This window comes from Bombina bombina, chromosome 4 (genome assembly GCF_027579735.1).
Source record: "Bombina bombina isolate aBomBom1 chromosome 4, aBomBom1.pri, whole genome shotgun sequence".
In the NCBI taxonomy this organism is placed as follows: domain Eukaryota; kingdom Metazoa; phylum Chordata; class Amphibia; order Anura; family Bombinatoridae; genus Bombina; species Bombina bombina.
Window position 1 is genome coordinate 794,789,111 of NC_069502.1, and position 26,915 is coordinate 794,816,025.

The following is a 26,915-nucleotide window of genomic DNA, read 5'->3' on the forward strand; positions in this document are numbered from 1 at the left end:
GCCGCTACCATTAAGCCGATTACCTCCATACACTGAGCTACCAAAGGGCGCGGAATGGAGTGAAGAACACGGCAAGCATTTAGAAGTTTTGATAACCTGGACTCCGTCAGGTAAACTTTAATTTCTACAGAATCTATAAGAGTCCCTAAGAAGGAGACTCTTGTGAGTGGGGATAGAGAACTCTTTTCCTCGTTCACTTTCCACCCGTGCGACCTCAGAAATGCCAGAACTATCTCTGTATGAGACTTGGCAACTTGAAAGCTTGACGCCTGTATCAGGATGTCTAGATACGGAGCTACCGCTATGCCTCGCGGTCTTAGAACCGCCAGAAGTGAGCCCAGAACCTTTGTAAAGATTCTCGGGGCTGTAGCCAACCCGAAGGGAAGAGCTACAAATTGGCAATGCCTGTCTAGAAAGGCAAACCTTAGAAACCGATGATGATCCCTGTGAATCGGTATGTGAAGGTAGGCATCCTTTAAGTCCACTGTGGTCATGTGCTGACCTTCTTGGATCATGGGTAGGATGGTCCGAATAGTTTCCATTTTGAAAGATGGAACTCTGAGGAATTTGTTTAAGATCTTTAGATCCAAAATTGGTCTGAAGGTTCCCTCTTTTTTGGGAACCACAGATTCGACTAAAAACCCTGTCCTTGTTCCGTCCGCGGAACTGGATGGATCACTCCCATAACTAGGAGGTCTTGCACACAGCGTAGGAATGCCTCTCTCTTTATCTGATTTGCACATAGCCTTGAAAGATGAAATCTCCCTTGTGGAGGGGAAGCTTTGAAGTCCAGAAGATATCCCTGAGATATGATCTCCAACGCCCAGGGATCCTGAACATCTCTTGCCCACGCCTGGGCGAAGAGAGAAAGTCTGCCCCCTACTAGATCCATCACCGGATAGGGGGCCGTTCCTTCATGCTGTCTTAGAGGCAGCAGCAGGCTTTCTGGCCTGCTTGCCTTTGTTCCAGGACTGGTTAGATTTCCAGGCCTGCTTAGATTGAGCAAAAGTTCCCTCTTGTTTTGAAGCGGAGGAAGTTGATGCTGCACCTGCCTTGAAATTTCGAAAGGCACGAAAATTAGACCGTTTGGCCTTTGCTTTGGCCCTGTCCTGAGGAAGGGTGTGACCCTTACCTCCAGTAATGTCAGCAATAATTTCCTTCAAACCAGGCCCGAATAAGGTCTGCCCCTTGAAAGGAATGTTGAGTAATTTAGACTTCGAAGTCACGTCAGCTGACCAGGATTTAAGTCATAGCGCCCTACGCGCCTGGATGGCGAATCCGGAATTCTTAGCCGTTAGTTTAGTCAAATGAACAATGGCATCAGAAACAAATAAGTTATCTAGCTTAAGTGTTCTAAGCTTGTCAATAATTTCAGTCAATGGAGCTGTATGGATGGCCTTTTCCAGGGCCTCAAACCAGAATGCCGCCACGGCCGTGACAGGCGCAATGCATGCAAGGGGCTGTAAAATAAAACCTTGTTGAATAAACATTTTCTTAAGGTAACCCTCCAATTTTTTATCCATTGGATCTGAAAAAGAACAACTGTCCTCAACCGGGATAGTGGTACGCTTTGCTAAAGTAGAAACTGCTCCCTCCACCTTAGGGACCGTCTGCCATAAGTCCCGTGTAGTGGCGTCTATTGGAAACATTTTTCTAAATATAGGAGGTGGGGAAAAAGGCACACCCGGTCTATCCCACTCCTTGCTAATAATTTCTGTAAGCCTTTTAGGTATAGGAAAAACATCAGTACACACCGGTACCGCATAGTATTTATCCAGCCTACACAATTTCTCTGGTACTGCAACTGTGTTACAGTCATTCAGAGCAGCTAATACCTCCCCAAGCAACACACAGAGGTTCTCAAGCTTAAATTTGAAATTAGAAATCTCTGAATCAGGTTTCCCCGAATCAGAGATGTCACCCACAGACTGAAGCTCTCCGTCCTCATGATCTGCATATTGTGATGCAGTATCAGACATGGCCCTTACAGCATCTGCGCGCTCTGTATTTCTCCTAACCCCAGAGCAATCGCGCTTGCCTCTTAATTCAGGCAACCTGGATAATACCTCTGACAGGGTATTATTCATGATTGCAGCCATGTCCTGCAAGGTAATCGCTATGGGCGTCCCTGATGTAATTGGCGCCATATTAGCGTGCATCCCCTGAGCGGGAGGCGAAGGGTCTGACAGGTGGGGAGAGATAGTCGGCATAACTTCCCCCTCGTCAGAATCTTCTGGTGATATTTCTTTTATAGTTAAAGACTGATCTTTACTGTTTAAGGTGAAATCAATACATTTAGTACACATTCTCCTATGGGGCTCCACCATGGCTTTCAAACATAATGAACAAGTAGTTTCCTCTATGTCAGACATGTTTAAACTGACTAGCAATGAGACTAGCAAGCTTGGAAAACACTTTAAACAAGTTTACAAGCAATATAAAAAACGTTACTGCACCTTTAAGAAACACAAATTTTGTCAAAATTTGAAATAACAGTGAAAAAAGGCAGTTACACTAACGAAATTTTTTACAGTGTATGTAACAAGTTAGCAGAGCATTGCACCCACTTGCAAATGGATGATTAACCCCTTAATACCCAAAACTGAATAATAAAAGACAAAAACGTTTTTTTTTTGTTTTGTTTTTTTCAGTCACAACAACTGCCACAGCTCTACTGTGGCTTTTTACCTCCCTCAAAAACGACTTTGAAGCCTTTTGAGCCATCCAGAGAAGTCCTGGAACATGCAGGAAGAAGCTGGATGTCTCTGTCAGTATTTTTATCTGCACAGAAAAGCACTAAAATAGGCCCTTCCCACTCATATTGCAACAGTGGAAAGCCTAAGGAAACTGTTTCTAGGCAGAATTCAAGCTAGCCATGTGGAAAAAAACTAGGCCCCAATAAGTTTTATCACCAAATACATATAAAAACGATTAAACATGCCAGCAAACGTTTTATATTACATTTTTATAAGAGTATGTATCTCTATTAATAAGCCTGATACCAGTCGCTATCACTGCATTTAAGTCTTTACTTACATTACTTCGGTATCAGCAGCATTTTCTAGCATATTCCATCCCTAGAAAAATATTAACTGCACATACCTTATTGCAGGAAAACCTGCACGCCATTCCCTCTCTGAAGTTAACTCACTCCTCAGAATATGTGAGAACAGCCATGGATCTTAGTTACTTCTGCTAAGATCATAGAAAACGCAGGCAGATTCTTCTTCTAAATACTGCCTGAGATAAACAGTACACTCCGGCACCATTTAAAAATAACAAACTTTTGATTGAAGAATAAACTAAGTATAAAACACCACACTCCTCTTACGACCTCCATCTTGGTTGAGGCTTGCAAGAGAATGACTGGATATGACAGTTAGGGGAGGAGCTATATAGCAGCTCTGCTGTGGGTGATCCTCTTGCAACTTCCTGTTGGGAAGGAGAATATCCCACAAGTAATGGATGATCCGTGGACTGGATACACTTAACAAGAGAAATGGGGTTTACTTAGCAGCGCTAATAGAAGCTTGGAAATGATGATACCAATCTAACTAATGTATTATACAATCTGGTTTATTTAAAAATTCTTATAACACATAAAAACAACAGCAAATGCTATTCCTAATTAATAAAGGGACGTCTCCCTTATTCAACACTTTTAAAAACAGACTAGAACCATATATTGATAAACCCTAGAATTCCAGGTATAAAATAATTAATTCTATAGATAACATATGGCGAGCAACAAATTGGTGAATTAAATTTGTAAAAGGCACAAATATATCAATCTTAATATATTAAAAGCAAATAGATACAGCGCTAATGTTCAAAATGTTATTAGAAGGTGAGCATAACGGTTTCGGTACAACTGTGATTAGAAATTTAGTGTAACAGCTTTGCAGTTCTTTAGTAACAAATATCGTTATCAAGTTACACAGTTACTCTCCTTAGACATATAATTGGCTCAGGTGTGCTGGATAGTTAAAAGGCATAAAACAGCCGTTATTCTGAATTTAGAGCCAAAACAATCGTGGTTAATGGAAATGGTTAATTTAACATATGAATACCTTGATGTCTTTAAAGTTCAGTTTGCGTGATTTAAAAAACCGCAGTGCAAATTAGTGTAGAGGTACCTTAATCTGTCCTGGTTGCAACCGCTGATATTCTTCACTGTGAGGGATTCACAGACTGTTTGATCCTGGTGCTTCTAATGAGTCACCTGACCTTCTCTTTGATTCAGAGGTCAGAGGTGATGATCCGTTCTGTTAATGTAGTTATCCTTTTTTGTTTTCCTTTCTTCTTATAGCCCAAATATTACTTTCATCTGGGTTCCCTCAGACTTCTTGAGGTTTGAAGAAATCTTTGGTCAGTGTTTAGCAGTAACACCGTGTTCCCTGAAGTTGCCAAAGGTAGATTTTAACTTACAGGGTCAGAAGAAAAGTTTAAAGTTGCAGGGTCACACAGCTTTGTGACAGTGGTAGATGAAGTTTAGTAGAGTGTAGCAGGTCCCATTCAACGCGTTTCACCCTTCTGGGCTTTATCAAGAATGATAATGATATATTCTTGATAAAGCCCAGAAGGGTGAAACGCGTTGAATGGGACCTGCTACACTCTACTAAACTTCATCTACCACTGTCACAAAGCTGTGTGACCCTGCAACTTTAAACTTTTCTTCTGACCCTGTAAGTTAAAATCTACCTTTGGCAACTTCAGGGAACACGGTGTTACTGCTAAACACTGACCAAAGATTTCTTCAAACCTCAAGAAGTCTGAGGGAACCCAGATGAAAGTAATATTTGGGCTATAAGAAGAAAGGAAAACAAAAAAGGATAACTACATTAACAGAACAGATCATCACCTCTGACCTCTGAATCAAAGAGAAGGTCAGGTGACTCATCAGAAGCACCAGGATCAAACAGTCTGTGAATCCCTCACAGTGAAGAATATCAGCGGTTGCAACCAGGACAGATTAAGGTACCTCTACACTAATTTGCACTGCGGTTTTTTAAATCACGCAAACTGAACTTTAAAGACATCAAGGTATTCATATGTTAAATTAACCATTTCCATTAACCACGATTGTTTTGGCTCTAAATTCAGAATAACGGCTGTTTTATGCCTTTTAACTATCCAGCACACCTGAGCCAATTATATGTCTAAGGAGAGTAACTGTGTAACTTGATAACGATATTTGTTACTAAAGTACTGCAAAGCTGTTAAACTAAATTTCTAATCACAGTTGTACCGAAACCGTTACGCTCACCTTCTAATAACATTTTGAACATTAGCGCTGTATCTATTTGCTTTTAATATATTAAGATTGATATATTTGTGCCTTTTACAAATTTAATTCACCAATTTGTTGCTCGCCATATGTTATCTATAGAATTAATTCTTTTATACCTGGAATTCTAGGGTTTATCAATATATGGTTCTAGTCTGTTTTTAAAAGTGTTGAATAAGGGAGACGTCCCTTTATTAATTAGGAATAGCATTTGCTGTTGTTTTTATGTGTTATAAGAATTTTTAAATAAACCAGATTGTATAATACATTAGTTAGATTGGTATCATCATTTCCAAGCTTCTATTAGCGCTGCTAAGTAAACCCCATTTTTCTCTTTAATTCTGACCAAAGCCTGACTAAAAGTTTGAACGTCTGGGACATCTGCCAGACGTTTGTGAAGTAGAATAGACAAAGCAGATATTTGTCCTTTTAGGGAACTAGCTGATAATTCCTTCTCCAAACCTTCTTGGAGAAAAGACAATATTCTAGGAATCCTAATCTTACTCCACGAGTAACCTTTGGATTCACACCAATAAAGATATTTGCACCAAATCTTATGATAGATCTTCCTGGTGACAGGTTTTCTAGCCTGAATCAGGGTATCAATGACCGACTCAGAGAACCCACGCTTTAATAGAATTAGGCGTTCAATCTCCAAGCAGTCAGATGCAGAGAAACTAAATTTGGATGCGAGAATGGACCTTGGATTAGAAGGTCCCGCCTCATTGGCAGGGTCCACGGTGGAACCGAGGACATGCCCACTAGGTCTGCATACCAAGTCCTGCGTGGCCACGCAGGTGCTATCAGAATCACCGAAGCTCTCTCCTGCTTGATTCTGGCAACCAGACGTGAGAGGAGAGAAAGTGGTGGAAATACGTAGGCCAGATTGAAGGACCAAGGTACGGCTAGAGCATCTATCAGTACCGCCTTGGGATCCCGGGACCTGGACCCGTAACGAGGAAATTTGGCATTCTGACGCAACGCCATCAGATCCAATTCTGGTGTGTCCCATAGCTGAATCAGCTGAGCAAATACCTCCGGATGGAGCTCCCACTCCCCCGGATGAAAAGTCTGATGACTTAGAAAATCCGCCTCCCAGTTCTCAACTCCTGGAATGTGGATTGCTGAGAGATGGCAAGAGTGATCCTCTGCCCATCGGATTATTTTGGTTACCTCCATCATCGCTAGAGAACTCCTTGTTCCTCCTTGATGATTGATATAAGCTAGAGTCGTGATGTTGTCTGACTGAAACCTGATGAATTTGGCTGCAGCAAGCTGAGACCATGCCTGAAGCGCCTTGAATATCGCTCTCAGTTCTAGGATGTTTATCGGAAGAAGAGATTCCTCCTGAGACCATAAGCCCTGTGCTTTCAGTGAGTTCCAGACTGTACCCCAGCCTAGCAGGCTGGCATCTGTCGTTACAATGAGCCACTTTGGCCTGTGGAAGTACATTCCCTGAGACAGGTGGTCCTGAGACAACCACCAGAGAAGAGAATCTCTAGTCTCCTGGTCCAGATGCAGTTGAGGAGATAAATCTGCATAATCCCCATTCCACTGTTTGAGCATGCATAGTTGCAGTGGTCTGAGGTGTAGGCGGGCAAAAGGAACTATGTCCATTGCCGCTACCATGAGTCCGATTACCTCCATACACTGAGCCACAGATGGCCAAGGAATGGAATGAAGAGTTCGGCAAGTGGTTAAGAGTTTTGATTTTCTGACCTCCGTCAGAAATATTTTCATTTCTACCGAATCTATCAGAGTCCCTAGAAAGGAAACTCTTGTAAGAGGGAAGAGAGAACTCTTTTTTTATGTTCACCTTCCACCCGTGAGATCTCAGAAAAGCCAACACAATGTCCGTGTGAGACTTGGCTAGCTGAAAAGTCGATGCCTGGATTAAGATGTCGTCTAGATAAGGCGCCACTGCTATGCCCCGAGGTAGTAGAACCGCCAGAAGGGACCCTAGCACCTTTGTGAAAATTCTTGGAGCCGTGGCTAACCCGAAGGGAAGAGCCACAAACTGGTAATGCCTGTCTAGAAAGGCAAATCTGAGAAATTGATGATGATTTCTGTGAATAGGGATGTGTAGATACGCATCCTTTTTTTTTTTTAAACTTCTTTTTATTGAGAAAAATAGTACATACATAATGAGAGCTCATATACATCAAACCCATATTATCAATACAATCACGAGGCAGATTTACAACCTGTAGTTTCAAAAGTGACAGCATTGTATTGACGTGTGTTACAATAATCTTATTAAACTGAGTCTAACGTGGAAGAAATATAGCTTTGTAGCTCTCATTCTAGCTAATACTGAGAGGTAGTCCGGTTAAATTATACAATATATGTGGTGAAATGTTACCAGATCACTAGTAGAAATGTGACTTAAATACACCCTCTCGCAGTATTTAGACTGATTTTCTCATTTTAAACTATTTAAAACAAAACAAACCTGTACGGCGACAACAAAAACTACACACAACATACAACGACAAGGACTACACACAACATATAATGACAAAAACTACACATATCATAAACCCTGTAACAGGATAGTCTGTTGGTGGTATTAAATAGGTGGACTTATATTATTACTTTCAGGGTGAAGTCTGAGCCAAGTGATCTGATGTCAGGTGTAATATGATAGGCATAGGCTGAGAACAGATTTGGCAGAGATTGCCAGTGTTGGATTCTCTTATGTTATCAGTGTACACTAATATATTATCAAAAAGGTCTTTCCAATATTGAACTGGCATAAATAAGTGCAGCATACAGGGGTCATTTATTGTACAGGGCAGTTCTAGGGAAGGCTGAGCAGATCATGGAGAATCTATTAATATCCACAGAGTTAGCATAATATGGACCTATGTCAGGTAAAAGTAGTAAGGGTGGAATGGGTCACTTAAAGGTGTTATGTATACAGGTGTCATCCAACGTATGTTGACGTACATCCAGTTAGGTGTCTAGGAATATATGCACATGAATAAGTAGGTAAGAGAATCCTTGCTGTCTCACTGCTAAGTTAAATACATTTATATGTTTCTGAAAAAGAAAAACAGATGTTGCAGCAATATCTGGATTATGCTGTTCAAATTAGTAGCGGTTTAACTTACATACTCTATAGATAAAAACATTACATTGTAGTAGATATTGTGTTAGAGCACCATTGCCATTAGATAAGCCAGAAATAATATTTTTACAGTATCATGAGAACCCGAGCAGTAAAAACAAAGTTAACATCAGGTAAAAACAGGGCTTACAACAATAAGCAACCAACAGTTTAACCTACATGTGTGTTTTTTTTTTCTTTTTTTTCTTGGTCGCGTGTAGTCTCCCCCAGTCCTCAAAAAAAAACAACACACAGCATACACACGCATGTGAACAGAACAAGTCCTTGTTGAGCAAGCTTTACTCGATTACAGCATGTCTGTAAAGATGCGACAAAACAAATGTCCAAAAAGACAGATCAGGCAGGATCTACATGCTCTATCCCACTCCCTCCCTAGTTAAAGCTGTTGGGCGATTATGTGATTCCAGCAGCCTTCTCGATCGGTCAAATTGAACCTCAGTGTGCCGACCGCCATGTGCTTTCTGACCTCCACCTTGCGGCTCTCTTTCCACGAGTGGTCTGTCTCCAATGGCAAGTCTAACAGTCTCAGGTATAGTGAGTAGTCTTGCAGGCGCCAAACCCCCGTCCAAAGCTGCGGCAGCTGCCCATTGGGCCCATCGGGATATCAGTAGGCTCCTCTCTGGTTTCAGGGATACCACTTTGGCTAGTTTTGCAATACTTGTGCAAGAGTGATTTACTCCGGTCTCGAATGATTCCATGATTTTCCTCTTCCATGAAGGGTCAGATGTTATGGGTCTATTGTGAATCTGCGAGTCTGAGGTGGAGATGCTCACAGCTTTCTGCGGAGCAGGATCATACTGGTTATACACGGGTTCTTTGAATAGGAGATGCCGGTTTATGGATTCCGCTATTGCGCTTAATTCAATACAGGATACTATAAGTCTCTCTAGCTTCGGTAGAAATGCTGCCTTTATCTCGGCTAAGATATAGGTGTCATAATACAGTCCTTGACCATGGAGAGTCTCCATTGCTTCAGGTCAGAGAGAAGCCTCGACACATGGTGGGCTAAAACCCAAGTTTTACTCTAATTGACTTTCCGGGGTAGAGGAGCTGGAGTTCCCTCTGTCTGCTAATTGATCCCGGACAGCTTGCCTGTCAAGGGAAAGGCAGATGGTCTGGATTGACGGCTGCAGAGTTAAAGTTAGAAGCGTTTAACTTCAGAGCTAAAGGAGCTTGCAGCCATCTTGTGGAGCCGCTCACCGGAAGTCGCCTAGATACGCATCCTTTAAGTCCACGGTAGTCATATATTGACCTTCCTGGATCAGAGGCAGAATAGTCTGAATGGTTTCCATCTTGAATGATGGAACTTTGAGGAACTTGTTTAGAATTCTGAGATCCAAGATTGGTCTGAAAGTTCCCTCTTTTTTGTGAACCACAAACAGGTTTGAGTAGAACCCTAGCCCCTGTCCTCTTTTGGGACTGGGCGGATCACCCCCATGGTAAGAAGATCTTCTACACAGCGTAAGAACGCCTCTCTCTTTGTCTGGTTTACAGACAATCGAGAAATATGAAATTTCCCCCTTGGAAGGGAGTCTTTGAATTCCAGAAGATATCCCTTGGACACAATTTCTAAAGCCCAGGGATCGTGAACATCTCTTGCCCAAGCCGGAGCGAAGAGAGAGAGTCTGCCCCCTACTAGATCCGGTCCCGGATCGGGGGCTACCCCTTCATGCTGTCTTAGAGGCAGCTGCAGGCTTTTTGGCCTGTTTACCCTTGTTCCAAGCCTGGTTAGGTCTCCAGACTGACTTGGATTGGGCAAAATTCCCCTCTTGCTTTGTAGCAGAGGAAGCTGAAACGGAACCACTCTTGAAGTTCAGAAAGGAACGAAAATTATTTTGTTTGATCTTCATCTTATTTGATCTATCCTGAGGAAGGGCATAACCTTTCCCTCCAGTGATGTCTGAAATAACCTCTTTCAGTTCAGGCCCGAATAGGGTCTTTCCTTTGAAAGGGATATTCAAAAGTTTAGATTTAGATGACACATCAGCAGACCAGGACTTAAGCCATAACGCCCTGCGTGCTAAAATGGCAAAACCTGAATTCTTTGCCGCTAATTTAGCCAGTTGAAAAGCGGCATCTGTAATAAATGAATTAGCCAACTTAAGGGCCTTGATTCTGTCCATAATCTCCTCTAATGGAGTCTCCATCTGAAGAGCCTCTTCTAGAGCCTCAAACCAGAAAGCAGCTGCAGTAGTTACAGGAACAATGCACGCAATAGGTTGGAGAGAAAAACCCTGATGAACAAAAAATTTCTTCAGGAGACCCTCTAATTTTTTATCCATAGGATCTTTGAAAGTACAACTGTCTTCGATAGGTATAGTTGTACGCTTAGACAGAGTAGAAATAGCTCCCTCCACCTTAGGAACTGTCTGCCACGAGTCCCGCATGGTGTCAGTTATGGGAAACATTTTCTTAAAAACAGGAGGGGGAGAGAACGGAATACCTGGTCTATCCCACTCCTTAATAATATTCACAATCCTCTTAGGGACTGGAAAAACATCAGTGTAAACAGGAACCTCTAAGTATTTATCCATTTTACACAATTTCTCTGGAACCACTATAGGGTCACAATCATCTAGAGTCGCTAATACCTCCCTGATCAATAAGCGGAGGTGTTCAAGCTTAAATTTAAAGGCTTTCATATCAGAATCTGTCTGAGGAAGCGTCTTTCCTGAATCAGAAATTTCTCCCTCAGATAACAAATCCCTCACCCCTACTTCAGAGCATTGTGAGGACATATCAGATACGGCTACTAAAGCGTCAGACGGCTCAGCATTTTTTCTAAACCCAGAGCTGTCCTACTTTCCTTGTAAACCAGGCAGTTTAGATAAAGCCTCTGTGAGGGTTGTATTCATAACTGTGGCCATGTCTTGTAAAGTAAAAGAATTTGACACACTAGAGGTACTTGACGTCACTTGTGCGGGCGTTACTGGTTGTGACACTTGGCGAACCCTCATTTACTTCTGACTGAGAATCATCTATTGCTCTATTTTTAAGTGCTAATATATGTTCTTTATAGTTTATAGACATATCAGTACAATTGGCTTCCAAACATATTAAACAAGGATTTTCCTTGGTGTCAGACATGTTAAACAGGCTAGTAATGTAACAAGCAAGCTTGGAAAACACTGTAATCAAAGTAAAAAACACTTAGAAATAAAACGGTACTGTGCCTTTAAGAGAAAAAAGGCTGCACCAGTTCTGCAAAACAGTGTAAAAAAGCAGTAAACGTAACGAAATTTTTACAGTAGCATTATAAAGACTTCTTAACTTTGCACAACTATGCAAATAAACAATTAACCCCTTAATGGCAAAAATGGATTGACAAAAACGTTAATCCCAGTAAAAAAGACTTTCAGCACCTTGCCACAGCTCTGCTGTGGCTCCTACCTGCCCTTCAGAACAATTTGTGGGGAAAAAAACTTATTTAACAGCCCTCAAACACAGCAGGAAACTCAGGAGAAGCAGTGATATGTCTCAGAGGAAAGGAAACTGTGCAACTGAGGTGCGAAAATAGGCCCCTCCCACCTCACTCTATGTTTTGAGGCCTATCAGAGAAACACCAGAGTGTCTCTTAATTAACCATGTGAGTTACAAAACTCAAAACCAAGCCACAATGACCCCTTTAGTCCCTTCAAAAAACGTTATAAATGCATCAATAAACAAAACGTTTTTTCCTAACAGTGTCACCAGCCCTTTAGTCCCTTCAGAAAACGTTATAATTGCATCAATAAACAAAACGTTTTTTCTTAACAGTGTCACCAGTAACTAATGAGCCCTTCAAGCAAGCTGAAATTCCTATTAAAATGTCTGAATACAGCTTACCCTTCCCTCATGGGGATATTGCCAGCCTTTTCTAGAATTAACACAGTCTGTCTAGAAAAATATAGACTGAACATACCGCATATGCAGCTTAGCCTACAAACTGTTCTCCCAACTGAAGTTTTCCAGTACTCTTCAGGCCTTGTGAGAACAGCAGTGGATCTTAGTTACAAAGTGCTAAGATCATCATCCTCCTTGCAGAAATCTTCATCCCTTTTCTGCCAGAGAGTAAATAGTACACACCAGTACCATTTAAAATAATAAACTATTGCTTGAGAAATAAAAAACTAAAATTTTAGTCACCACATAGCTCTTTGCCCTTCCTAGCAGTTAAGCAGGCAGAGAGAATGACTGGGGGTGGAGCTAAGGGGGAGCTATATAGACAGCTCTGCTGTGGGTGCTCTCTCTGCCACTTCCTGTAGGGAAGAAGAATATCCCACAAGTAAGGATGAATCCGTGGACTTGATACATCTTACAAGAGAAATAAATAAATAAATCAGGTAAGAATACATTTTGTTTTTATTCCTATGGCATGGAGAGTCCACAACTTGATTTTAATTACTAGTGGGAACCAATACCCAAGCTAGAGGACACAGAATGAATAGGGAGGGAGAACAAGACAGGCGGACCTAAACTGAAGACACCACCGCATGAAGAACCTTTCTCCCAAAAGAAGCCTCAGCTGAGGCAAAAGTATCAAATTTGTAGAATTTGGAAGAAGTATGAATAGAGGACCAAGTGGCCGCCTTACAGATTTGCTCCACAGAAGCTTCATTTTTGAAAGCCCATGAAGATGAAACACCTCTCGTGGAATGAGCCGTAATTTTCTCAGGAGGCTGCTGTTCAGCTGCCTCATAAGCTAAACGGATAACACTTCTCAACCAGAGAGAAAGAGGCCTTCTGACCCCTACGCTTACCAGAGAAAACAATAAACAGGGCAGAAGTCTGCCGAAAATCTTTAGTTGCTTGAAGGTAAAATTTTAGAGCACGAACAACATCCAAGTTACGCAAAAGACGTTTCTTCTGGGAAGAAGGGTTAGGACAAAAAGAAGGAACAACAATTTCCTGATTAATATTGTGATCTGACTCTACCCTAGGGAGAAACCCCAGCTTAGTAAGGACAGCCTTATCAGCATGAAAAATAAGGGGTCACACTGCAGAGCCGAAAGTTCGGAAACTGCGGGAAGAAGAAATAGCAGAAGAAATAGCAATAAGAAACAAAAGTCCATGATAGTAATTTAATACTAACAGAATGCATCGACTCAAACATAGAAAACATAGAATTTGATGGTAGATAAGAACCAAAAAGGCTCATCAAACCTACCCATATTACATTTTACATTTTTCTTAGAATAGCCTTATGCATGCTCTAGGCATTTTTTAATTCCTTTACAGTCTTTGTGTTTACCACCTCAAATGGAAGTTTATTCCATGAATCCACCACCCTTTCTGTAAAAAAATAATTCCTCAAATTTCTCCTGAATCTGCTACCCTCTAACTTTAGATTGTGACCTCTCTTTTTTTGCATTTAATTTTATGTGAAAAATGCTTTCAGCTTCTATTTTATTAAGTCCCTTTATATATTTGAAGGTTTCTATCATGTCACCTCTTTCTCTTCTATCCTCTAAGCTATACATATTTAGATCAGAGTCTTTTAATCTGAAATAATAATTCCCAAGTCCCTTTCTTCTTTAGTTACAGTCAGTAATGTACCATTGAGACTATAATTGGCCTTTGGGTTTTTGGATCCTATATGCATATTTTGCTCTTGGTAATATTAAATTTCAGATCCCATTTATTTGACCAGTCCTCTAGTTTTTTTAATATTACAGTTCATTTGATCAACCCCTCCTGTAACATCTACCCTGTTACAAATGTTTGTATCATCAGCAAACAAGCAAACCTTTCCCTTAAGCCCACTTCCAACATCACTTATGAACATGTTAAACAAAACAGGCCCAAGAACTGACCCTTAGGGAACACCACTAGTAACTGATGCCTCATTTGAATGTACTCCATTAATTGAAACCCTGTGTCGTCCAGCATTCTAGCCACTTAATCTTAGCATCTATTCCAAGGCAATACGTTTTGTGAATAAGTTTGTTGTGTGGGACAGTGTCAAATGCTTTGCTAAAGTCTAGATATGCAACATCTACGGCTCCTCCCTGGTCTATTATTTTAGTTATATGGTCAAATAAATCAATTAGATTAGTCTGACATGACCTTCCAGCAGTGAAACCATGCTGTCCTTTGTCCTCTAAGTTGTTTGTCTGAAGGAAAGATACAAGTCTTTCCTTTAAAAGAGTATCCATTAATTTCCCTTCAATTGAGGTCAAACTGACTGACCTTTAGTTAGCAGGTCCCAGCAACTTAAATACATATATATAGTTTAATAGATAGGACCCCTCCCCAGCACCATATATACAGATGTATAATGTTATAGATAGGGTCCCATCCTCCCAGCACCTTATATACAAATATACTGTATCATTTTATAGACAGGTCCTTCCCCAGCACCAAATATAGATAAATAATTTTATAGACACGTCACTCACCAGCACCTTATACAGATATTTATTTTATAGACAGGTCCCAACACTTTATATACTAGAACTGACTCATTCGATTTAACTATAAAGACTACAATCCCCATCATACCTTGCAGTGTTTGCCATGGAGCCAATCAAGAGACAGCAGCATTTACATGACTGTATGTAAATGTCCCCTCTCACTCCCTGCAGCTCCCGGTGCAAACCAATGATTATCAGGTCAGGATAAACCAGCAGTAAGCACAGAGTCTGTCACTTATAGTCATCTCACTACTGTTGCTTCTCTGCCGTTTGTGAATGTGAAGAGCTTGTATCACATGAATAAAACATTGTGACATCACAGCTGCACTTGACACACAGAGCTGCTGAATGCCTATTGGTGGGATGTGGTCATGTGTTATTGGTGTGTATGTAGCTCCTGTCATCAACTACTGCGAGGCTAGTGACATACAGCACGTTGTGTGATGTGCAAATTATTATCTCCAATGACAGCGTTAGCGTATTCCTCTTGTCAGCAGCACCTCTTATATTCTGTTCTCATCATCTGAGCTTGACACCCTGTTCCTCATCTTATCTGCCCCCTCCCTCTCACACACAGCTCCCTTCTCATCCTTCCTGACCCTCACACACACCCAGCTTAACCTATCTGCCTCTCTCACACACACAGCCCGCTGCTCACCCTTCCTGTCCCTCACACAGCTCCCAGCTCATCACCCTATTTGCACCTCTCTCACACACACAGCACACCCTGCTCACCCTATCTGCCTCTTACACTCTCCCAGCCCCCAGCTCACCCTACCTGCCCTTCACACACAGACCCCACTTTACCCTTTCTGCCCCTCACAGACACACAGCCGTCCATCTTATTCAATCTGCCAATCACACACACAGCCACCTGCTCAACTTATCTGCTCCTCCCTCTCACACACATAGCCCCCTGCTTACCCTACCTGCCCCAAACACACACACAGCCCCCTGCTTACCCTACCTGCCCCAAACACACACACAGACCCCTGCTTACCCTACCTGCCCCAAACACACACACATAGCCCCCTGCTTACCCTACCTGCCCCAAACACACACACAGCCCCCAGCTCACTATCTGCCCCACACACACACAGCCCCCAGCTCACTATCTGCCCCACACACACACAGCCCCCAGCTCACCCTCTCTGGCCCTTTTTCTTTTAGAAGATGGTGAGATTCCACAATATTATTATCTGTGGGATCCAATATCCAAGCAGTGATGTCCACAAGACCACCATGAAATAGGGACAATACAGGTAAGGAAGGAGTGTTTCTGATCGCACACAACAGGCCACAGTACTTGACAAAAACAGGAACTTACACCCCTCACACACACAACATACATGCACACTCAGCTGTAACTCACATTCTTCACACACAAACAGTTGTGCACACTCAGCTGTAACTCTCATCCTTCACACACACAAACAGTCGGGCACACTCAGCTGTAACTCACATTCTTCACACACACAAAAGACGTGCACACTCACCTAGGCTGATACAGTCACTGGTTTTCTCATCTGTGTCTCCCAGCTGACACCTCACACACATATCTTCTGTTATCTCAACTTTTACTACATCCGCATTTACCTGTACATATAAATTCAACTTTTATATTGCATGATCTAGTTTTCTAACTAGTATAAAACAGTTTGTGTATTTCGCAGACAGACAATAGCACAAAATACACTCATCTGTAACCTGCATGCCTCAGACAAAGCACACATGCACGCTCACCTGAGTTGATACTGTCATTGGTTTCCTGATTTGTGGCTCTAAGCTGACGCGTCACACACAGATCTTCTGTTATCTCTACTTTCACTATATCAGTGTTATTTTCGCCTGTTACTACTGTTAATAAAAAAGAAGGCAAAAAATAATAAACATTCCATCTTGACTCCAAACTGTTAGTACTGTTATATCCCTGTATACCCTGCTTTGCCAAAAAGCATCCAATCCATCTACTGAACTTTGTAAAACAATAAAATGTGACAGAACCTGACATGGGGACAATACAGCACTAATATTCCCACAGACCCTATACCTGACATGGGGCAATATAGCACTAATATTCTAAATAGCACTAGCATTACAACAGCCCCTATACCTGGCATGGGGACAAAAAACATTTTGACTAGATATCAAAATATCATGATGTGATATCATGAAGACTCACCCGATATTTAATATTGAAAAGGTACAAGGAAGTCAAAATTAAAGAGACCGTAAAGTGAAAATTAAACATTCAACTTTCAGACAGAGAATAATTTAAAACAACTTTTCAATTTACTTCTATTATCAAATTTGCTTTGTTCTTTTGGTATTCTTTGTTAAAGACTAAACCTAGGTAGGCAGATAGGATCTCAGAGACTGGCACTATTTATATGCCCATGGTACCCATCTGGGAGCATATGAGGCTCCTTATTGCTGTGTACACGCTGTGCATGTGTTTGACAGATAAGCACAGAGGGTTAAATTTATTAATGGGCGAGCGGACATGATATGATGTAGCGTATCATGTCCGCCGCACATCGATAAATGCCGACAGCATACGCTGTCTGCATTTATCATTGCACCAGCAGTTGTGCAATACCATCTGGTATCCGTGACATTTACATTTCTGAGGTGTTTGTGTTTAGCTGTAATTTTCCTCTTACTCATTTACTGTACCAAAACATTTTATATACCGTTTTTCGGACTTTCTAAAGATACCATTATTTTCATCATATCTTATAATTTACTATAATTTTTTTTTTTTTAATAAAATATGATGAAAAAAAATAAAACAACAACACTTTTTCTAACTTTGACCCCCAAAATCTGTTACACATCTACAACCACCAAAAAACACCCATGCTAAATAGTTTCTAAATGTTGTCCTGAGTTTAGTGTGACGGATACCCCGGCTACCCCGACTGGGTAGCTCCGCCAAACGGGTCCTGCTTCCTCCCTGCCGACTGCAGCTATGTAGCTGGCAAGTGACCACAGCCTGTAGCCACCCCTGATGCCTCACAGCACCAGTACTCAGGGTCCCACCCTGTGGCAGACTCCAGCTACCACGACTGAGTAGCTCTGCCACAGGGTCCTTCCTTTGCCTGGAACAGGCTGCTATGTAGCCCAGGAAAGTGATTTTAGCTGGAGCTCACCCAAATAACTAGACAGACTAGCCTTCGGGTGAAACAAGAACTGATTTTATTGAGAAACATACACTCCTTTTATACACACAACTGATCTTGATAAGATGCTGAACAATGCCCCAATTTTCCCGTCATTCCCGCCCCTCCAGACAGGCTGGCACCTCCAGGAGCCACAGTCCCACATAATCTCAATAACTAGGGGTGGCGATTTCAGGGTGATCCCGGTGGAGCGGCGGCACTTCCAGGGTGTCATTTAAAAGCCCACGGTCCCCAGATTTCACAGTCTGGGGACCGGAGTTACAGTCTGTTGAAGTTATGGGGTTAGGGGTGTCCAAAACCCCCGGTTTCTAAAGGAGCTCCCCTCCGGTAATTTGCCCACCTCTTGTCCTCCCTAGGGGCTACTAATCCCCAAAAGAGCGGAGGTCTGGGGCACATGGTTGCTGGAGCGACCAGGGGTAAAGTTAGCGGGTGTCCTGCTGTCCTGTAGCCGACCGGGAGTTCCAGGAGCCCGGACAGCCTGAGAGGGGTTAGGCGGGTGTCCGTTGTGAGGCGGCCGACCGGGAGTTCCAGGAGCCCGGCCAGCTTAGGAGGGTTTTCCTGGTCATACACCAGCTCTTTTCTAAAGAAGTTTGGAACACAAAACCATGCAACCAAAAGCTTCCAGAGATTGTGGTTGCTCTGAGGAGCCCAAAACCACTGAGAAACAACAGGGGTGAGGTTGAAGGGGGGTGGGGGGTAGCCTTGGCCATCTGGTATCCGTGACATTTAGAAATACCCAATGTTTACATGTTCTTTGCTTTTTTTGCAAGTTATAGGGCAATAAGTACAAGTAGCACTTTGCTATTGCCAAACCATTTCCCCCCCCAAACTTAGCGATAGTTACATTGTAACACTGATATCTGTCAGGAATCCCTGAATAATATATATATATATATATATATATATATATATAAATAAAACAAACCCTACTGTCACTGGGGCTTCTGGAGGGGGCTGTGGGTTAGCCTCCTGCCCACTGACTATGGACCCTGGAACTTGAAGGGATTTTGTATTTTGGGAGGCGGGTGCCCAGGGGATATTTAGAGTATTGTGATAAACTGAGGGTAATAGGACTATTGGGAATGTTAGGTGGAAGGGATTTTGCTGTGTCTCTTCCAGATCACATCTAGATGCCCCTCTCCCTATCCATAAAAACTTGCCCAGACTTTCAGGCACCAAAGCAGCATTGCCTGCTCCAACTTCCCCTTCAAGACTCTGAGACTTATTGCAAGAGTTTACAATCAGCACAGACATTCCTATTGTTTAATCATATCTAGTCTAGCTGTGAAGTGTGAGGGCAGGAGTGGGAGATTATATGTCCTATTCAACAGTGTAGAAACATTCCTATTGTTTAATCTGCTGCTCTAGCTAATGTTTATTCATGGAGGGGGATTGTCTCTGGAAGTGTATAAAATATGTGTCTCTTTCAATAAAAGGTCATTCTGTTTTTACTACAAAATCGGTCCTGCCTGATTCCTGGGGTAATTTTCTGAAGCATTGGTAGTTCCAGCTGTTAAGGAAGCCGAACAGGCGGACATACTCAGAGTGGGTAACGATATTTATATTTATTTTAGTAGACAACCCAAAGTATTGATCTAGGCCCATTTTGGTATATTTCATGCCACCATTTCACCGCCAAATGCGATCAAATAAAAAAAAATAGTTCACTTTTTCACAAACTTTATGTATCTCACTGAAATTATTTACAAACAGCTTGTGCAATTATGGCACAAATGGTCGTAAATGCTTCTCTGGGATCCCCTTTATTCAGAAATAGCAGACATTTATGGCTTTGGCATTACTTTTTGGTAATAAGAAGGCCGCCACACTTATATTATGCCCAGCAATGAAGGGGTTAATTAGGTAGCTTGTAGGGTTAATTTTAGCTTTAGTGCAGTGTAGCAGACAACCCAAAGTACTGATCTAGACTCATTTTGGTATATTTCATGCTACCATTTCACCGCCAAATGCGATCAAATGAAAAAAAAAATCGTTCACTTTTTCATAAACTTTATCATTAACTTTAGGTTTCTCACTGAAATTATTTACAAACAGGCTGTGCAATTATAGCACAAATGGTTGTAAATAGCAGACATATATGGCTTTAGTAATTAGAAGGCCGCTAAATGCCGATGTGCACCACACTTGTATTATGTCCAGCAGTTAAGGGGTTAATTATGTAGCTTGTAGGGTTAATTTTAGCTTTAGTGTAGAGATCAGCCTCCCATCTGACACATCCCATCCCATGATCCCTCCCTGACCCCCCTCAAACAGCTCTCTTCCCTCCCCCACCTCACAATTGTCACTGCCATCTTAAGTACTGCAAGAAAGTCTGCCAGTAATAAAATAAAAAGGTATATATATATATATATATATATATATATATATATTCTGCAGTGTTGGATCCCCCCCTTAGCCCCCAACCTCCCTGATCCCCCCCCCCCAAACATCTCTCTAACCCTCCCCTTCTACTTATTTGGTGCCATATTTGATACTGGCAGTTGTTTCTGTACTGTAGCTGCCCCCCCCTAATACCCTACCCCCCTCCCAGATCCCTTTCCCAACATTTATTTCCTTCCATTTATTTCCCAACATTTATTTAAATCTAGTTTGCATAGGGGTCTGGCTCCCGGTCTCAGTCCCACCCTCTCGCGATCCTCCAAACAGTGCGCGTTCCTGGCCCATCATCCGGCCGAACCGGAACTACCTCCAGTAATGGGCCACCCACCCGCTTCCCTGCTATAGCTCCCACCCACCAACGATCGGCGCTCTCTGCATCGGTGGCTAAAAAAAGAAAGAAAGGTTATTGCAGGATGCTTCCATCGCTTGGAACCCCCTGATGACGTGCTTGGACGTCCTCGGTCGTTAAGGGGCTAAACTTCTTTAAACTGGGTAGGGAAATAACACAACTGTGCCTGCACATGTCAGATCCATGATGGGCTGCTTTAAAGGGACAGTCTACACTAAAATGGTTATTGTTTAAAAAGATAGACAACGCCTTTACTACCCATTTCCCAGCTTTGCACAACCAACATTGTTATATTAATATACTTTATAACATTTAAACCTCTAAATTTCTGCCTGTTTATAAGCCATTACAGACAACCTCTTATCACATGCTTTTTTATTAGCTTTTCACAACAGGAGACTACTAGTTCATGTGAGCAATATAAACTAACATTGTGTTCACGCAAGAGGAGTTATTTAAGACTTAGCACAACACAGTACTAAATGCAAGTCAATAGATAATAAATAAAAAGTAATGTGATCAGGGGGCTGTCAGAAGATGCTTAGATACAAGGTAATCACAGAAGTAAAATGTGTACTAATATAACTGTGGTTATGCAAAACTAGGGAATGGGTAAGATAATCTATCTTTTAAAAACAATAAAAAAATCTATTGTAGACTGTCCATTTAAGGAACGTGAAACCATTTTTTTTCTTCATGATTCAGATAGAGAATAACATTTTAAACAACTTTCCAGTTTAATTCTTAAATCTAATTTGCTTTGTTGTTTGGTAACCTTTGTTGAAAACAATAACTAGGTAGGCTTCCAGTAGATCATTGCTGCCTTTTCAAGAAAGGATACCAAGAGAATGAAGCAAAATTGATAATAGAAGTAAATTGGAATGTTAATAAAATTTATGTTTTATCGGAATCATGAAAGAAAAATTGTAAGTTTCAATTCCCTTTAAAGTTTCTTTACAATGGGATGTGGCTACTGAGGAAATTCTGAGGTAAAATATCTTCATTTTTTACATAGAGATATTTATGTGATATTTTCTAGTCAGCTCTTTACAGATATGCTGCATCACTTTCAAGTATTTTGACTTTTGGGTACCACGTCCCTTTAATAGTTTATAATTGGAATCTGTCTGTCTTGTGGTCCATCAGTTACATAATTAATAAAAACTGAAAAGTAATTATCACAAAACAGAAACTTTATGAGTTCACACAAGATTCTTTTGTTCTTAATGTGGGTAAGTATTTCTTCAGAAGATTCACTCCTCAAAAAGAAGCAGAAAACACCATAGTACAGGTATGAACCCAGCAAACTCTCTTGCCGCTGAATGAAGAAATACTCACATAGTATAAAGCTTCAGCAGCTGTAGGTAACAGTGCACAGCAGTGAACTAAACCGGGTCAGAGCAGGAACTCTTCTTTATACAACGGTTTATAACACAAACACTGCAAGTCCAGAACAGTCACTCAGGGTTATGTATATGAAACCCACATTATTTTATTCATGATGCAGATAGATCTTTAAACATATTTTCTTTCCAATGACATGGAGAGACGACGATTCCATTCCAATTACTAGTGGGAATTCAACTCCTGGCCAGCAGGAGGAGGCAAAGAACATCCCAGCAGAGCTGTTAAGTGTCACTCCCATTACCAATAATCCCCAGTCATTCCTTGCCGTTATCATCAGGAGGATCTTCGAAGATGGTGTCTGAAGATGTAATCCTTTAATAGGTACTTTTCCCTGCATGCAAGGATTGGGGCTATGCTGTTCCCATGCAATTATCTTTAGTAAGAGTAATGGTGGCTTTTAGCAGTTAGAAGACGGCGAGGTAGTCCTTGCTTACCTTCTAACATTTATGCTACCCTATATAGAAAACCAGGGTTGGTTACTCTGCTTTTCCTATTCTCCAGGTCCCTGTCAGAAGTTGTATCGATCTGTCACACCTAGGATTAAGTGTCTGCCCACAGCTGAGGTTTCAGGGTCCCTGTCAGAAGCTGGTGAAGCTGACAGACCAGAAGCTGGTGTAGAAGAAAGAAGACTTCTAACCCCAAAGGCAGAACTTTTCTGCAATGATTTTTTAGTGAAAAATGTTCTGCAGGTTTTTTTAAATACAATTCAAGTTTAAATTATGCGTTTACATTAAAGAACCAGCTCAATTGCAGTGTGTTGATTAACTAAAGAATAAAGCAATTTTTAAACTTTTTTTTTAATAAAATAATTCAACAGCTTAAAATTGCAAATTGACTGCAAACACACACAAAACAAAACAAAAAGTTTAAAGTTTTTAAAATGTCTCTTGAATAAGTCTAACATCACCAAGAGAAAACATCACAAGTCACAGCTTTGCAGACCGGGAAAGGCTAGGGGGTGGGGTTTAAAAAACCCTGAGAGCCAGTCAACAATAAACACACAGTGCAGCCAGAGCACAGCTCTGTTTGAAGAGAACAGCCTGATGCGGAGCAGCAATGCAAAGTGAAAACATTAACAATTCCTGCATGTATCCTGTTCTTTTTGCAGACATGCTGCGTTTTCTGCGATGACATCTCAGATCACTGCATGTTCTGCCTTGGGGCTTCTAACGGAGTCCTGTATCCCTGCCCTCATGGCTTGTTGTCTAATAGTTCTTGTTACGGCACCCCCAAGCATAAAAGGGTTAAACCGCCATTTAGTAGATCTTCCCTTCCAGAGGCACAGCATACAGTAAATTTCCCCTCTCCCTCCCCCCAAGCATGAGTCAAAGCTCCATGGTGAGGGTCAAACAGATATCAGCCAGAGCTGTTTGTTTATTGTTCTTAAATACACATTCTTACACATTAGTACCACCCACAGGGTTTTGTAAAACAACCAATAAACACATACAATACTCTCAGACACTTCCACACAAAATCCTCCACTCTGCTTAAGATACAATTACCTTACACAATGGGTTACAAAATCCTCCCCTCTGCCTGTGATACAATTACCTTACACAATGGGTTAATGTAATTATTACAGGCAGAGAAATACAGTTTTCCCACATTATTCAAAACTTTAAAAGTATACATCACATATCCAAAATTCACTTGAATAGGTTCAGGGGTTTAAAAGTTAGGTCGAAGTCCTTTGTTACCAAATGAAGCATGGCTTTTCTGCCCAAAACCAGTTCCACAGAGTCTTCTATCCAGGAGATAATTGGGCGTTTCAACATGGGGCCATAGTCTAAAGGCAGCAGGCGGGCAACCAGGCTCCTCCAATGCAATTTTTGCGAGATTGGTCTCGTCACAGTTTTGATGAGGGTAAGGGACGTTTTCATAATTTCTCTGTGTGGGTGGACGTTGAGGGGCTTTTCTATGGGCTAATATGCTTTAAAATCCTTCAGTGGCAGCAACTGTTTAAATAGAGACTATAGTTTACTGGTATTTATGTGTAATGAGTCTGCAGTTAATCCTTTTATGTTAGGATTTATATGAGACCTTACTATGAATGCCCTTTTTAGGGTTCAGATTTATTTACACAGATCACAGTTAGGGTCTCCTGGGCAGTCAGGGAGTTTGGCGCGATTAATTCACACGCTGCCAAGAGGATACACAACTGAGTATTCGACTTCTCTCAGATTATGGTTGGGACTTCTACTCATATAGTTTTAGATGCCTTAAACCATAGGGAGCGATCAGTAGCGGAGGACCGTAACTATCTAGTTGCCTCCTATTCAGCGGTTCCTAATTGCTGTGCTTTTTCTTTTAATGCCGGCTGTTTAGGAGGCGATCGCATTGTGCATCTTTTATGCCCTAGCTCAGCGGCGCATTTCTCTGATTGCGAACGCGTAAGGTAGACTTTTTTGGGGGGTATTATGGTGTCAGGGCTCTTTTAGAGAGGTTGTTGACGTGTATATTTATTTATCCACTGTAGTTCAGTGGTTACTTTGTGAGCCGGATATTCAGGGTTGATTCTAAGTTCTGACCATGCGTCTACGATGCATTTCATCATGGGACCTGTTTTCACTGTCAACCTACGCTGCCTTATGGAGTCTTTCTATAAAGATAATTTTAAATCGGCTTTAGAAGGGTTATGTTTTTCTGCCTGACAATCTGAGGATTCCCTGGTGTCTGTCGCCATCTAGTGGTGACTAAGGGTATTTTTCCTCAGACTATCATTAGGCTACTTTAGTAGCTTTTGAATATTATCTCTCTTTGTGCACATCATTTTGAATATTGCCATGTGGGGATAATTTATCAGTTGTTTGCATCTACTTACCAATTAAATTCCTTATTTGTTTCCTAATATGTGTAGGAAGCATTGATAACCAGAAATTCAGCATCCACCTCTGTACTTTTTTTTGTATACGTTTAATGTGTTACATATCCACATCTTTTTAGGGTAGCTGTTTGTAAGTCAGAGAGCTTTCCCATATAGGAGGTTGTATCTGCCTTTTGTTCTTTGGCAGTCCTTTAATAAGAGAACAGACAAAGGATTTTTGTATGCCTCTAATGTTCGTTGGAATTTATTATGTGGTATGTCACCTTGTGGCGTCTAACTGTACTTTTTTTTTTTTTTACCGATTCTATATGCAGTACGAAGGTTTACAGCTATCAAGTCCATTCTAGGGCTCGGTATGGGAACCGTAATATCTGTATTGGCTGATACTAATTTTCATGGCTGCAGATTAGGTCTCATATGTATATATGTAATTATTTTTCCTCTTTTATGAAGGCAATGTACTATTATTTATGATGTATTGTTTATGTACCACACAAAATTCTTAGTGTTCTTAGACACTAAGTTCATTTTTGGTTGTTTTCATATTGTACATGTATGAACTCCTTTTGTTTTTAGTTTCTCATATTGAGCGATATAGGATAATGTTTGTGACATACGTCCCAGGTGGCATAGTTGTTCTTAGGTGCCCTTCGGCACTTATAAGTTTAGTTTTATCTTACACTTTTTTGTTTGACACTATTTTGTAATCTCTTTCATATTGAGATCATTCTGATTTGTCTGGGACTGCATAATTTCCCCAGAGTTATTTGGTGTATGTATATATGTATGTATATATATATATATATATATATATATATATATATATATATATATATATATATATATATTTATTTTATTTTTATTTTTTTTCTTGGGAAGTTCTTAGGGCTAAGATGTTATCTTAATCTGTTTCTTGTTATGTACGTGACATCTTGTATGGTCCTAAATTGGATGTTTTCTTTAAAAATAACAACAACAAAAAATCATCTTCTCTGGGAGTGATTGTTTCAGTTCCCGTGGCGGAATTGGGTCAAGGATTGTATTCAATCCTGTTTCTGGTTCCAAAGAATAGGGAACTTTTTGTCCCATATTGGAACTCAAGTGTCTCAACAAATTTCTCAAGGTTCCATCCTTCAAAATGGAGACTATTCGTTCCATTCTACCCTTGGTTCAAGAGGGTCATTTCTTGACTATCATAGACCTGAAGGACACGTATCTTCATGTTCCAATTTACAGGGAACATCACCAATGCCTTTCTAGACAAACAATTCCAATTTGTGGCACTTACCTTTGGTCTTGCTACAGCTCCTCAAATCTTTACAAGGGTTCTAGGAGCCCTTTTGGCAGTGATCAGATCCCAGAGAATAGCAGTGGCGCCATAGCTGGACAACATCTTGGTTCAGGTGCCGTCTTTTCAGTTAGCAAGATCTCATGAAGAGATGTTTGTTGTCTATTCTATGTTCCCATAGGTGGAAAGTGAATATGGAGAAGAGTTCCCTGGTGCCAGACACCAGGGTGTGTTTCTTGGGAACGATTATAGACTCTCTGACCATGTATATTTTTTTTGACGGAGGTCAGGAAATCCAATCTTCTTGTTTTTTGCCTTTCACTTCAGTCCTCTATCTGTCCATCAGTGGCTCAGTGTATGGAAAGTAATTGGTCTAATGGTTGCTTCCATGGACATTATTCCTTTTCCTTGGTTGCATCTGAGACCCCTACAGTTATGCATGCTCAGACAATGGAACGGAGACCACTCTGATCTCTCACAGAGGATAGCTCTTGATCCCCCAACAAGAGATTCTCGGTGGATTTTGCAGGACCATCTGTCTCAGGGTACATGCTTCCTGAGACCATCCTGGGTGATAGTGACCATGGACGCCAGCCTGTAAGGCTGGGGAGCAGTTTGGGTTTCTTTAAAGGCTCTGGGCCTTTGGACTCAAG

The 26,915-nt window shown here is 41.2% G+C and overlaps 1 protein-coding gene across 4 annotated transcripts in view; it reads right to left on the reverse strand.

Moving 5' to 3' along the window:
• Window positions 1–26,915, reverse strand: part of LOC128656998 (gastrula zinc finger protein XlCGF57.1-like) — a 149,518-nt gene that overhangs the window by 68,422 nt on the left and 54,181 nt on the right. For all 4 annotated transcript variants that reach the window (XM_053711211.1, XM_053711213.1, XM_053711210.1 and 1 more), the window contains one exon: window positions 16,553–16,666. In XM_053711211.1, the coding sequence (XP_053567186.1) occupies window positions 16,553–16,666 (114 nt within the window). The remainder of the gene's footprint in view (window positions 1–16,552; window positions 16,667–26,915) is intronic.